Raw genomic sequence first — 14,297 nt, 5'->3', positions numbered from 1 at the left:
AAATTCTTTCCATGAATGCTAGTACTTCGTCAGAGAAAGGTTTTAGTTTGTCACCTATCACCAATTTCTTCTCAAAAATATTCACGTCTCTTCCAATCTTTTCAGATTTCCTCTTAAATATTAAAACTATGTTTTCTGTACTCTGCATCACTGTGCTTACATTTTGCAACGCTGGAATCTATAGTAAATTCAAGCAAAAATCATCCTCTTACCGCAATGTTGTAAAATCCAAAACGAAATAGTCTTGTCATGTTTGTAACATGCACTTTTTCTTTTTTTGGCGGAGTGTATTGAACTATGTATCTGACTTTGTATCACCTTAGAAAATTTCTCTAATTCCTTTCCTATTATGATGCATAACAAACGTTACAATAACGTCCATAATCCTGAATCATATACCAAAACGTTGCTAGTCTTCCCTTCGATAGACAAAATTAATCTGAATCGTGGCAAATATCTTATTCCCCCCCCCACGTCACCTTCTTGTATAAAAGTGGCATCCTAAAGCAGAGAGTGCTTTTCGGACCCATTGTTATCCGTAAAAATAAAATACTACCACGCATCTTCGGGATCAGCACATACATCACTGTAGTTGGTGCTACCCAAGTCTCCTATCCGTACATCATGATGGGGCGATTTGCGGTTAGTTAGACTCGCAGCTTGACTTCGTTGGTGATGGAGATCGAACACAGGTATTTAGTTAAAGAATTAAATGCAAAATGACTTAGCGCATCTTTTTTGAATATCTTTCTCGTAGCTGCCGTTGTTCTTCAGCATACAGCCCACCTGATTCCGGTTCGAGGTCTCGAGGGGATCCACATCTGCTTGCATTTATCAAGGCGTAGACGTGGTTCATAGGCTGCAGCCAGCCTCGACACACGCTTGACAAAATTTTGAAGTTTCGTGCTGTTTTCCGCGAATGCAGTTGTTCGTTGATGTCATCAAGCAGGCGAACGAAGCTTCCTGGTACTCTATCTTCGCAAACTCTCCTCATCGAGGTTGTCTTCTCTATGCGTGGAGCGCATTGAGAAGACAGCCTCAATGAGGAGAGTTGAAAGAGGCTTCAAGGTTCAGAACTGCTAATTGCATTGGATTCTAATACCGCTGCCAGATTTCGATCATCTCCTAACGATGCGCAACCAGTTTTCTAAGGTTCTTTTCTTATTCTTAGGGTTCGTGATAACTTCTTTTGGAGCGGAATCATGATAGCGTGTCTCCACTAGTCAGGTATCCTTTCGTCTATCCATATTGAACGGATGATCTTTGTCATCTCACGAACCCCAGACGAAGAAGGATATTCCATCATTCCTGCGCTAATTCCGTCGTCTCCACCTGATTTTCCACTTCTCATCTTTTGGATACAGACCAGAACCTCTACTCTTTTGGTGTTCCTCGTTAACCGCATACGTCGGCTCATGAGCGTGCTCAGGTTCAGGAGCTGGCGGCGCTTGTACAAAAGCAAATTTCTTGCGACATTTGAACCAGAAGTATTTCCCTTGCAGCGTCCTGGGTGCAATTTGTGAGCGAATCTGCATCGCAAAGCTTCTTGCTGGTGCGTACTCCAACATGGATGGACACACGTTGGCGGAAATTCGTTCAGCATTCTTCATGTCATGACCCCTCATGTCGATTTTCAGTTAAGGAGAAACTCCTCGGTTCCTCTTGTGGAGCCGTATCTTGGAGCTGAGGAGAACTGGATGGTGGTGAGAGTCAAACGTCCCAAATAGCTCTAAATTTTCGGATATCCGGCTAAGGAAAGTTCCTCGCCAGAACGTAGTCGAGCTGAACTTTAAGAATCCTCATCTTCCGCCTGTACTGCTCTTCAGACGTTAAAAGTGCTGAACCATGCCACGTGAGCTGATGGCGTCGATGATTCCTCTTAAATGTGGACGCGATGATGACGCCCGTCTGCTCACATAAGTCGTCTAGACGGCCACGGTGTCCGACGTGCGCTCCGCTGGATAATACCATTTTCCTAGCACATCGGATTGTTGTTGGAGTCCAATTTTTGCATTTGCGTCGATTCCAACAACGACCACCTGCTGGCTGAGTATTTTGGGCAACAACGCACTGAGAATAGAAGACGTCCTTACTGCTGTCCTCAGCAGTTTCCGTAGTTGCGTGAGCACTTACGATCGAGAGTGTTCGTCCTTTGCGATCCCGCAGTCGTACAAAGGAGCATCTAGACGACGTTGAGTCAAATCTCTCCACCAGGTTCTTGTAGTTGTTCCTCACAACTACGGCGCATCCTCCTATCTTCTTTCATCAGCATAGCCACAGTAGATGGTGTAATTTTCGATTCTGATGACGGGCCCATCTCTCATGTGTGCTTCCTGCAAAACGGGACACAGAGATATAGATATAAATGTTTACACAGGGCCGCTTGGTGGAGTTCGGTCAACACTACTCGATCGTGACGAAATCGTGACGAAACGGATAGTCGTTGCCAAAGATTCCATCCCCCTCCAGACAGATCACCTTTCCGATTGTGGGCTTTGGTGATGTGCTGGATGATAGCACCCTTTCGCAATATATGAAAATCTTGCGCCATATAGTTGTGCAAGCTATGTGCCTACAGCTGGAACGTTCCCAATGCGTACATTGCAATGTCTGATTGCGTTTATCGAAAGCAGGGCTTCCACGTGCAGGTAACCATCGGAGTTGTATACGCAGCCATGAAGAACTATGTGAAATAAGCTAATTAACCGTAGAGTTAATCGAATGAATTGAGTACCGAATGAATTAAGTGAATTAGGTATAAGTATGAAAAGACGCTAGTATTAAATTCGTGTCAAATAGTGTGAAACAACCTCTCTTGATTACCCCATTTTCAGATAAACTTCCAAGTCATCATTACATTGATGGGAATTCAGTTCATGAGTTTGAACAAAGAACATTAATAAATAAATGGAAAAGTAGGCTACGGAAAAGTTTGGGTGCGTCCAAACGAATGCATATGAAGAGCGGTTAAAAATGAAATTGACAAGGCTTGATTCAATTCAGTTTAATTCAAATCGATTTTTAACAGCAGTAAAGCAACACGTTAGTAGACGGGGAAGAGTAACAATAAAAACAAAGAGGAAAAACCATTTAATGGGCTTAAAAAACGGAAAGCAATGTGTGTGGTCGCTCAGACGCTCGTTAATGTAAACTCCTAGATCTCAAGAAGAAGGCATACTTCAAATCAGGAAATCTCTAATAATAAAATCTGTTACAATTTCGAACCATCAACCGTGCAGTCGCAACAAAACATCTTACACATGGCAATATAGTCAACCCAATGAATGCATGGTCAAACAATTGGTTATGCACGCCAAGGCTGTCTACCTAAGCCACCGTGTCATGATTTCTGCTGCAGTAACCACAGCAAAAGCTTAGAGTTCGGGCTGTAGATCGCAGAAATCAGTGTGGCTCCACTCATCCTTCCCAATTGTCGCAAAAACAGTGCAAACAGTTTGGAAGACCCCTGTTTTTTCTACAGAAACAGTTGCAACACACCTCTTTTGTGCATGCGCTGCATCCATGTGCGAGCGGTCTAAAAACAATTATGTCTCTTCAGCATTGAGAATTGAAAGTGGATACGCTCATATTTGTAGTCTACACCTCGAACTCTATATTTTCTTCTTTCTTTCGGGAGATACAAAAACCAAAAATTTCATGCTTTTAAACGAAAAATTTTCTGATAATCTCTGGTCTTGCTTTTGTTTAGAAGCATGAGTATTAAGGAAGAAAAGAAAAAACCGAGATAATTTACAAATGATGGTATCACCCGAAATCCGTCACGCTAATGCATTTTGCACTGTAGTGACTTTTAGCGCGAGCTGGACTCGCAAATTCAGAAGTCACCGCTGACACATTCCAAACTAAATCCACTTCGAAATTGCAAAGAAAGTTGCGTCAAGCCTTCCGTCTCGATATGTGATGTTCTCCTTGCAGAAACTTATTTCCCAAAAACTTTCGGAGTTGTTATCGAATGTTTTTGTGTGTTGAAAAGTACAGGTTGATACCTCATAAGCTAAAGTGAAACCCTTAATAAAGCTTCTACAAATCCTGACCTCATTTGTACTACACCATATACTCTTCAATTGAATTTTTTTAATCTGACTCTTCAATTAGGGCTAACAAGAGTTTCGAAAGGTATACCATAATGAACGTACTAGGAAGATTAAAATGACCGGCAACAAGAGGTTTGTACTTTGCGAAGACGTTGGTTTCCGCTGAGTTCTCTTAACTCCCTCAAACTTCGTACTGAAGGATAAAGGAAGCCCACGACTTCTGTTGGAAGTCGTTATCTTCTCTGCTCACCTAGTCTCACAGGGCTGTGAAATACGATTTTCTATCGCACTCTTTGTCAACAAAAAGGAAAGAAGCTAGGGTGTTGTCTTCACCTAGCGCGTGCCAATGAACGAATCCGAACTGATAAGACTCCTATTGATCACTTATCACTTTTGCTCTGAAACTACTGCCTAAGCATAGCTGTGATTCATTCTTAGCTAGGTGTCATACCTCCACTACTCTTCCAGCGTCGCACTTCCCTTTCATCGCTTGTGAATCCTTTGAAGACAACGTTCGTGGAAATTCTCGATGCTGTCTCTCAACTAGTAATTTGACATTTGACATTTGAAATTTAATTCTAATTTTTTCAACAATGGCGGTGATAACGTTAAATATTACATCACACTCCCAGAAGTGACGAAATGGAAGTAATTGATGACGAATAGTGAGCAATTCTTTATGCAAGCCTCAATTTGTAATGTTCCATTCTTTCACTCTCGTTCTATGAAATCTTTCCTCCTACTGGAGAGAATCCAACCCAAAATTTTTGCAAGAATTACACTCATCCAACATGGACGCATGATCGTCTTTCGATTCGTCAATTTTCTCGAGATGACACAAATGAACATTATCAACAAGCATGTGCTAATCTTGGCTACTTCAAAAGATGGATACCATTTAATTCAGAGTAACATCTGAATAAAGACTTTCTATAACGTTTCCCACAACACCACTCACATTTCAAAGGAGAAATTCATCTCAATTCGTTTGATTTCAACCTGTATTGGTTACAGCATTCACAATACTTCATATAAATAAGATGTTTGGCACAAATTGACTCCTCTTTTCTTTGTTAGCTTCTCTCTGAACTGCTAGCTTAAGTGAAAGAAGATATAAAAACATTCTTGAAATTGGTAAATAATGACTTCAGAAAACTTCTTTGCTGCAAAAGCTTTCATTTCTATATGAAATCAGGTTCCATAGCATGTGGTTTCCTAAACCCCTACCCTAAACATGAAGAGTGCTTTACATTGAAAAGATTCAAGTGCAACAAGATTTGAAGAGAAAATTTCATCTATGGAGACTTTATTTCTCTTCCTTAACAAAATATTCACGGTTAGTAACTGCACTTAGTTTGTCTAAAAAGAAAGGGATTTTTATTGCCTATTCTTGTGACTGCTTCGCTTTGCTAAAAATGACATATTTGGCTTTTTCGCTGATCATTTAGAACATACTACCGCCATCGAACGTATCGTATCAGCCGGAAGCCAAAATGACCGAGCTTCTTGTTACGAGCGATGCTCGTAATCAACACCGGTAGAGTAGGGCCACAATCGAGGGCGTGATGGCAGTGATGCCAACGAAAAAGAAATTTGTTGCTCAAATAGCCACCCATTCACCAATAATCATCATTCTCATCTTTATGTAGTCACATTCCATTCATTTATATAAATTATTCATATAATTCCATAATACGATATTCTCACGAAACTTTTGTGAAGAAGTTTTGTGAAAATTGCAATTTATGGAATTAGATAAAAACATTGCTCTTCTTCTGCTGTAATTCTCTCACAGCTTACTTTTCTTGTTTCAAGAAAGTTCAAAATCGAGAAACGACCGTACCTTCATCTAGCGAAATAGTAAAACTACTTTCTTTAGTAGTCAGCACACAGTACGGTGCGTGACCTGCTTCGCGTGTGCCCTGAAAGATTTAGTCCTCACGAATACACCGTTGGTCAGTTTGAATATCTATAGGTAACTGCGACCTAGGGAAATGTGAAACAACCACCTGAAAACAAATACGTTTACCCCAACAGGAAGGCGTGCAGCAGTCCTTCAAATGACTTGCTTCAATGAAATCCATTGTCTCGCTACCTCTCAATGATTCCTAGTATGGCAGCTTCACTCACTGCACGTTACGAAGTAACACTGTGTCTTGTAGGGCAAGAGCAAGAAGGTATTTCTGTCAGTTACTCTTAAAATCTTTAATAAAGTAAGAGTTTTAGATCCCTTAAAATAAGCAAGAACTATAACTATAGAACTACCGACTTTAACATTAACATAAACATTAACTGTTCAACGAATACTTTATTGATCGAACGAACCGCGACAGATAGAACAGAATCAAGAGAAAATAAGTCAAGATTGGGGCGACAAAGGTGAGAGATGTGAGGCTGATTCGGGAACGATCCGCCGAGAAAAGAGAGGACAATCTCGGAATTGAGTCTCTCAGAAAAAGTGCTCAAATGTCCGCAACATCCCTCTCCAGCCTTCATGATGGAGAAGATCCAGATCATTCGCAGACTTCCGTATATCTATTGCAAAACAATAAATTCAACCTGTTTATGTTCTCTTGACGTTACTTTATCGACGAGTGCATGTGCATTTAATTGAAATAAATTTTATGATTTGCACTTGCTAAACAATTTCTACACATCTCTCATTGGTGCTGTTCCTTTGTGAAACATTCAAGTGTCTTCCTAAAGCACGTTGTGTTGGAACTTGTGGCTACGGTCTTGCTTTCTTGTTCTGAATTCTTGTACCATAGAAAACATGTCCGCGAGCATTCCCGAAAACGACGGAAAACCACCAAGACCGACTCCTGCTCCTCGAAAATTGTCCGTCAACAAATCTTCAAACAAGCCAACCATTTCCGCTCCTTTTAACTTCAGGTAAAGAGCTCCAAAAATAGGTTCAGTTGAAGTAAAACTAGAAAATAAGGACAACACGCATGTTACAGGCATGTGTCTCATGTTGGGATTGACTTTGCATCGCATGATGTCAAAAAGGCAATCAAGCCAATGACGAAAATTGAAGAGATTAACGACCCCCCTCAGGTAGTTTATGCTGAGATTTTATTAAGAGACATTGATATACTCGTATTGTTTATTGTTTCCGTTAAGGAACCAGCCCTAGAGAAATATGACGATGTTAATGAGAAGATTTCAAACACAAGAAAGATATCGGAATCAATTACTGTGAGTTCAGAGCCATATCACTTTGATTTTGGTGTTTTATTAAGCTCCACCAAGACTTCCTGCTCATACTCTCATTTCTTTTAGTAGGATGAATTTGTGCATTGGAGGTTCTGTCGGGATAATGGATCTTTCTCCTAGATCCGGATGTACGGATCTTCCAGATTTCTTAAGGGGGATTCCGACATCCTTTCTATTGTGATTCGGAACGTTTCAGAAATGTGATTTCCTTCCTAGAAATATTTTGAATCCTGGTAACCACAACTGTTTCAACAGAAAGGGAATCAAGAGGGTTTCTGTCATAGGCAGACGTGCAGCCGGATTTCTACCCTGATTTCTATCATGCTACATTTGAAATATGGTAGGGAGATGAAGCGCGGTGCAGCTGCAGCGACGCTCGAAGTGGAGATAGCGGCCCGAATCGAGGCGGGACCATCGCGAAGCGTGCGAGGAACTGTGTCAGCAAGGAACCCACCCAGATTCTAACCGCTACGCTTCGTCGCACTCCTTTGAGCACAGCCGCTTACCGCATCGTGCTTCATGCAGTTGCGTGACCTTATTATAACACACCACTCATGCTACTGAACCCACCAAGGGTGACTAAATGCACTCAATAAAAATAGAAACGCTACACATCCTACATTTTCCATTTCAAAGCAGTCTGCAGATGCTAGAAGTTGCACCTCCTAAGCTATGTATGCTATGTTCAATTATGGTCCTCCAAAGTACTTGTGAGAAGTCCGCAGTAATCATATCAATTATTCAGCGAAAAAATATTTCCTCTTTAAAAAAAAGAGAAAGGAATATTTCCTAGAATAACTGGAATTCCTTCCAATGTTTGCGAACAACTGAGAGGTGGGATCTTCCGTTGGCTTTGAGGCAGCAACACAGAAACGAAGTTACCGAGTTCCTCGTAATTCCGTTAACTTCAGATGAGTTGTGCCAAATATTAATCACAGATCGACCCGGGGCTCAAATAGCTACAGTCAAGTTTTTCAAATGTGTTTTTTTCGTAATGTGATGGTCAAAATGATCTGAAGCTCGGTGCAATTGCGCAAGCGCTCGATAGGTCGAGTTGGGTCTAGCGATTGAGATCTGAGCTTGTGACAGTCACCGTAGAAATGATTAAAGGCATCACCCCACTAATCTGAGGTGGTGCAGATTTCAGTTGGAGTATTCGTATACGGGATGGGAGATTATGGAGAGGGGGGTGATTCCGTCCATTTCCTCCTAATTGCCGTAAAAAACTGCCTGGATGCGGCGCCGCACAAGGCTGGCGCGCTCCAGTCGAATTCCCTGTGGAAAATAGTGCGCTAAAACGCCTGAAGCCGTATCTTCCGGGCCGTTTCTTACGGCAATTAGGGAGAAATGGACAGAATCACCCCCCTCTCCGTAGTCTCCCATCCCGTATACGAATACTCCACCTGGAATCAGCACCACCTCAGATTCGTGGGGCGATGCCTTTAAGGGCTCTACCACAGCTGCGCCAGCTTTCAGGTCTTTCTAACCAAAAAAAAAGGAAGGAAAAAAGGAATACCTAGTGAGAGCTATTGAAATTACTGGATCAATTGTGGGACTCATTCTAGTCGGAATAATTACGAATTAAAAGTTTGCGTAAAATGTGGGTAGGACGTTGATGTGAGATCTATTCAGATAAGCTCGTTTTCTAACATAGAGTCTAGATAGAGAAAACCCCTCCTTCGACCACCTCCTTCCCATCCGTTCAATCAGCTTTCCACCCTTTTTCTCTCCCATTCCATGTTTCACTTCTTTCATTACTTCGTTATTCGTAAATGTCATTTGGAGAGAATTTGGATTACGAAACATCTGCAACTCACAGCACATTGAAAACCTCATACCCTTCACTTTTGAAGAGTACTGTGTACTGTGTAAAGCTTCTCAAATTTATAATTGTAGTAGTAGCAGGGGAAATTCCTCGTTGATAACTGGAAACACTACAGGAAGATTTAAATCAGAAAGTTCCTTTATGTTTTTTTTGTTGAATTTTCAAAACGGCTTAGTAACATGTAATTTATATCCCGGCTCACTTGAGAAAGTTCTGTGATTTGGATATAAATACACTAAGACCCTTTTCAATGCGTCTACAGTGTCGCGCATGATCGGAGATAGGCAGGCAGACTGACGTATTTGGGCAGCCACGACAATGATCCTCTTTAAGATACATCCCATCGCTGATTGCTCTGGCGAGGTAGGACCAGAAGCATGGTCGAAGATATGCAGTAGTCTCTTTAACTGCCGGACTTCAAGGCCACAGTACAAATTTGATTCAAAAAAGAGATTTGATCTTCGCTCTGTTTTCCCTTCTTGGGGCCTCCTTGCTGCTGCTCACATGACACTTATTTTGCAGCAGTCCAGCAGCGCAGTCGCTGCATACGCCTGTAAAATTGAAAGCAGTGCGAACTGCAGGTTTTTTGACCCAACTGTAAGTGTAGTCAACCTGTCCGACCTGCTGGCACTACATACGTAAACTGGGGAAGCGTGGTTGCAGACGCGTCGCGTCTATGCAGTCGCGCACATTTGACGCCGAGTATATTTCCGAACAAAATCCAATAATACCGGAAGAGCTTTACGCGAAAACAATTTATATTTGCGTCCTACGAATTATTGCTGGTCTAAGTGAGTACTTTTGACAGTGAAATTTTGTCTTCAGTGGAAATGTTACAAAATGAGACGTAAAGTAAATCTTCCTTTATCCAGTCATATATGTGGTTTGAAAACGTTTGTAGTTTGGGTTTCATAAATCAAACTTCTCCTTCCAGCCCGCAGATCGAGGTAATCCCGATGAAATTGATACACAGAGGAGTGCAATCCCGAAGGTAGGTTTAGCACGACACTCCATCGAAAAAGAAAGAAAAGAAAAACCCTTGACTCTATATGGAGATGTGTTACTTTTGTTGCACAGGGTGACTCCTCCTTGCATCAAAAATTTGCTCTTCTACGACAAGACAGTCGTCCGACATCCGATACTAACGAAATCATGAACGATGGAAAGAAGTATGTCACTTCTTATTTACTACCCGCAAATTTTTCTAATGGGTTTATTAATACAGATCATGAACACGAGCGCGATCAAGTTCAGTTCTCCTTATTTTTCTTTTTTTTAAGCAGAGTGGGAAAAAGTGTCGATCAAATTTTCCTGAGGGCGACCTAGTAATGCTCCAGAGCGCAGGCGTGCGCATCGCATCTGTCAGCCAGCAGAAGAGACAGCATCAGCAACTAGTTGACTGTCGCCTGGTCTTGTGTATTAGCACGTTGTTAAGTTCTTTGTAGGAAAATTCGGTCAAGGGGGCCATTTCCAACACCGTTTTGCCGTACAATTAGAGGAAATTGCCGTTATCGTGCTCATACTAGTGACCTACACCCCTAACCATATCATTACTTGGACAGACAGCACCAACATCAATTTCGTGGTGTGCTGCCTTTGAGCTTGTGATAGTACGAATGATCCCTAGAGATACTTTTAACAAGGGATTATTGCAGATATTTAGAGTAGAAGTTGTGCTGTCAGACAATTTCCCGTTGCTCGCGGCAACTGTGGAACAGCGCTGAATGAAAATCATGCGCCGTTAAAGGTTTCAGTCGAGAAATGTTGTGACCTTGAATTTTCTATTGTAGTAAGTAGTCACACGGAAAACAGTAAAAACGACAAGAACCGGTTACAAACCCAAAAATAGAGTACACATCAAAAGTAGAGACCAGAAAGTGAAAGAATAGAATAAAGGAGATAGCAACTGCTTCTACCTGGTTTCCTTTGAAACTTGCCTGGGACGCCATCATTCCATTACTCGCTGATGTGTAACTTCGTCGGATGAACCGGTGTGCCACTGAGTGTCCTTCGGCTAGTTTTGCGCATAGATTCTTCTTGTGTTTCCATGGAAGTCTTTACATGGTACAGCCCAAGTCAAATGCAGCACGAGCAGAACTTAAGATCGATAATTTCCTGAACGCCACCTCAAATCGGGACCGAATCGAGGTGACGGTGCTGATGATTTTCTTTTCTGCAAGCCGGAAATTATCCGTCAAACACCTTCTTTGATGCTGCTAGCAACTGAAACGCACAAGCCGCGAAAACCAAGAAATCCTAAGTGTAGATGACTTGTTGTTGAGTTACTCTCTTTCCAGGTCTCTTAGGAAGCCACGAAGCTCGGGCTGCCCTACCAAAATCACAACATCTGCGGAAATAGAATAAACAATCTGATCGATGATCTTGATGGCTTTGATTAAATTCTATTTGTTTGCTTATCCTGCTCAGTCACGACTGTGCAGTGACCGATCACATACTGCGTTAGTCATAGTTCGGACATAGTATAATGAATGCCAAGGACAGAGTAGTTCACGACTATGAAAGTGATCAATCCCCTCAGTAGTCCAGAAAAGGCGTATGAAACAGCTCCGGATGCACACATGACCCTTACGATTCAATCTGTTACGCGCTGGAAGTTCTATTGTCTTCCAACGTCCGCACGTCCAATTAATGGCACTGAAAGAACCACCAAAAGCTGGGCTCCCACGCAGACGCGTAACTGAGTGCACCGTTACATTTAATGCAATGTTACGCACAGTTCTTCCTCATAATCCAGAAGAGTGAGTGGGAAACAGTTTTGTGTGATCCCGAAATCTCCAACAATGCAGCTTATTACGAAAAATAGAAGGACAAAATCCGCAACGGCTCTGCGGTTTTGCAGGTGGGGTGCTTCTGCTTCTTATTTGAGTTATGTTTCTCGGATTACGGACAATGAAGACGTTCTGTCGGCTATAAGTTGCATCAATGGAGAGACAGGCGTACAGAGGCTTGTTTCACACGCCTATTTTCAGATTACTAAGGGTATTGACCACCTTCATGACCCGTCACTACACCTAGCTTTCCGTCGAGAGCTTCCGGAATCGTTAACTTTATGTTACATTGTTTTGAATTGAATTGTCTGATTTGAGGATTTGAACGCCACTGTAAACAAGTGCACTTACTGGTCAGTACCGTAAATTCATTACGGGACGGTTTAGTGAGTTGGCTCATCCAGAAACTAAGCGAAACAAAAATGAACCATTATTCTTATCAATACGGTTTTTCCGCATTTTTTAAGCTTTTTAACCAGAACAAACAGATGTAGAAGAAAAGAACAACACCAATAAGCTCAATGAATCCCACACCAGGTCGATACATTCATGTTCGTACAATGTCCAGTCACCGTAGCTGTTGCCTAATTATCAAATCGATTGCGATTCACCAGCAAGAATAGAAAAAAAACTGCGGCAGCAACACAGTGCGTGAGAATTTGATGATGACACATGTGGGAGTAGCTTTTACACTGAGCCCGGTCGTCTACAACGCTGATTACCATCCGGAACCTACTGGTTTCCTTCATCGTTGCTTCGTTCCTCACTAAGTAACAGAAGAAGTAAGTTGTTCCAACAAAGTATCTTCTCCTGCTGACTCCTTCTTAACGGCTGCTCTTCAGATCGTGGAAGCTAGTAGTCACTTCTACGATCTGAAGAGCAGCTGTCAAGTAGCGAACTCAACTCAGCCAGAAAACAGAAGATCGAACTTTGTTTCCTGAAAACTTAAATGGTAGGGCCCTTGCAAAGTTTATGTGAGTTTTTGAACATGTATATGGAGCATCAAAGTCACTTTTACTGTCGTTATATTTCGATTTGCCTTTACAATCAGCAGCAGCGACTTCATGTCTACTGAAAACGTGAGAATCCATTGCTTATCTCGTATGATTCTTCGTCGACATGATGACTTAGGAAATGACCTCGTACGACATACCCATTTACCCTCAGAAGGTGAAGAAGGAAATGGTTGGAAATGAGATCGCTAAAGAATCTTCTTCTACCCTTCCCCGCCTAGTGTTGCAGTTGTTCCATTGAAGTGCCGCAGAATTATCATTTCCATCTTGTGGTTCCCGAAGTTCCTATGCTTCTGAAGATAAAAGTACTGATTATACACATTGGCTGAGCTTCTCTCTCGATTAGTATAGGTCACATACAAACTCATAAGCTTAATATGACTCTGGCTTGAAATCGAACGTGTTGGCTTGTCCAAACGAAGTGGTGGGTGCCGAGCAACAGCGAACAAATTTACCTTTATCTTCTAGTCTCTTCTTGACGTCTTCTTTCATCTGTTCTCTACAGAGCTTCGCGAGCTTGAACGTAAATTCGTTTTTGATCACAACCCATGCAACCTCAGCTTCAGAACTTCACAGGAGTTTACCCATCTTGATCCCGAACTATAAGCTTCATCTAAGAGTTTAGTGAACTTCGCGGCTTTCTCTCCAGTTAGTGAGGAGAAAAACTCTTAAAGGAGAATATGTCGACCCGTTGCAAAACACTGGTACATGAGCGGAAGGGAGCAAGAGCGGTCCGCCATATAAAACCTTCACTTGACAATAAAGTGGTCTGCTTCATTTTAATAGTTCACAACGTGGATAATAGTTAGACAGAATGTGTTATGGATCTGCGACTTTCTATGGATGGTCCAAGTCGTCGTGTGAGCCATATAAGTGCTTCTTTACAGTTCTTTTGATTGTAAGCTGTAGATCATGATGTAAAGTTCTTCAAGTTTATTTCTTACTTGGCTAGTTATGGCGCCAAAGACAACAACAATGCGGAGAATTAAATAATTTCCGTAAAACTTCTCTAATGGTAACCCCTTGTAAAAAGTAGCTCGTAATATTTCTTCGTAGCTTGATATTTAGGTATATAGAAGAACGATAACGAAGATATTCAAATCTAGAAAATACACATCTTCTCAGTCCCAGAAGGAGTACGATTCGCAAGAGTGCGATGCGACTCAATGTTCGTTACCGCGGCATGTTGAAGATGCCAATTCCACCTACTTTCTTGCTGTCGCGTGTTCCTAAGAGACCTTCTTCTCCATTGTTGTAGAAGATGCTCAGTCGACAACGTTATCGAGTATCGACCAGCATGGAGATGTTTTTCATGGTCTCTTTGGAATGATCTTCAATAGCCGCTTCCCAAACAATCCTACGGACATTATATGTGCAACTGATTGAAGGCAGTCTCCGT

The 14,297-nt window shown here is 41.8% G+C and overlaps 2 protein-coding genes across 4 annotated transcripts in view; one reads left to right on the top strand and one right to left on the bottom strand.

Annotated features, from left to right (window-relative positions):
• Positions 1-1,313: 1,313 nt before the first annotated feature.
• RB195_010603 (uncharacterized protein) lies at positions 1,314-1,625 on the bottom strand (the record flags this gene model as incomplete). Its single annotated transcript, XM_064191693.1, has 1 exon — positions 1,314-1,625. One exon carries the CDS (start codon positions 1,623-1,625, stop codon positions 1,314-1,316), a length of 312 nt encoding a protein of 103 aa, XP_064049276.1.
• Positions 1,626-6,168: 4,543 nt separating this feature from the next.
• Positions 6,169-14,297, top strand: part of RB195_010602 (uncharacterized protein) — a gene marked incomplete at both ends in the record, with an annotated part of 24,072 nt that continues 15,943 nt past the window's right edge. For 2 of the 3 annotated variants that reach the window (XM_064191691.1, XM_064191692.1), the window contains 6 exons: positions 6,169-6,232; positions 6,824-6,947; positions 7,016-7,112; positions 7,179-7,253; positions 10,031-10,087; positions 10,174-10,265. In XM_064191691.1, coding sequence (XP_064049273.1) covers positions 6,169-6,232; positions 6,824-6,947; positions 7,016-7,112; positions 7,179-7,253; positions 10,031-10,087; positions 10,174-10,265 — 509 coding nt within the window. Of the gene's footprint in view, positions 6,233-6,823; positions 6,948-7,015; positions 7,113-7,178; positions 7,254-10,030; positions 10,088-10,173; positions 10,266-14,297 lie in introns of those variants that run through there. The other variant, XM_064191690.1, reaches the window with a different exon arrangement.

Source organism: Necator americanus, chromosome III (genome assembly GCF_031761385.1).
Source record: "Necator americanus strain Aroian chromosome III, whole genome shotgun sequence".
Lineage (NCBI taxonomy): Eukaryota > Metazoa > Nematoda > Chromadorea > Rhabditida > Ancylostomatidae > Necator > Necator americanus.
Note: the sequence above shows the minus strand (reverse complement) of the source record. Positions and strands in the feature narration are given on the sequence as shown.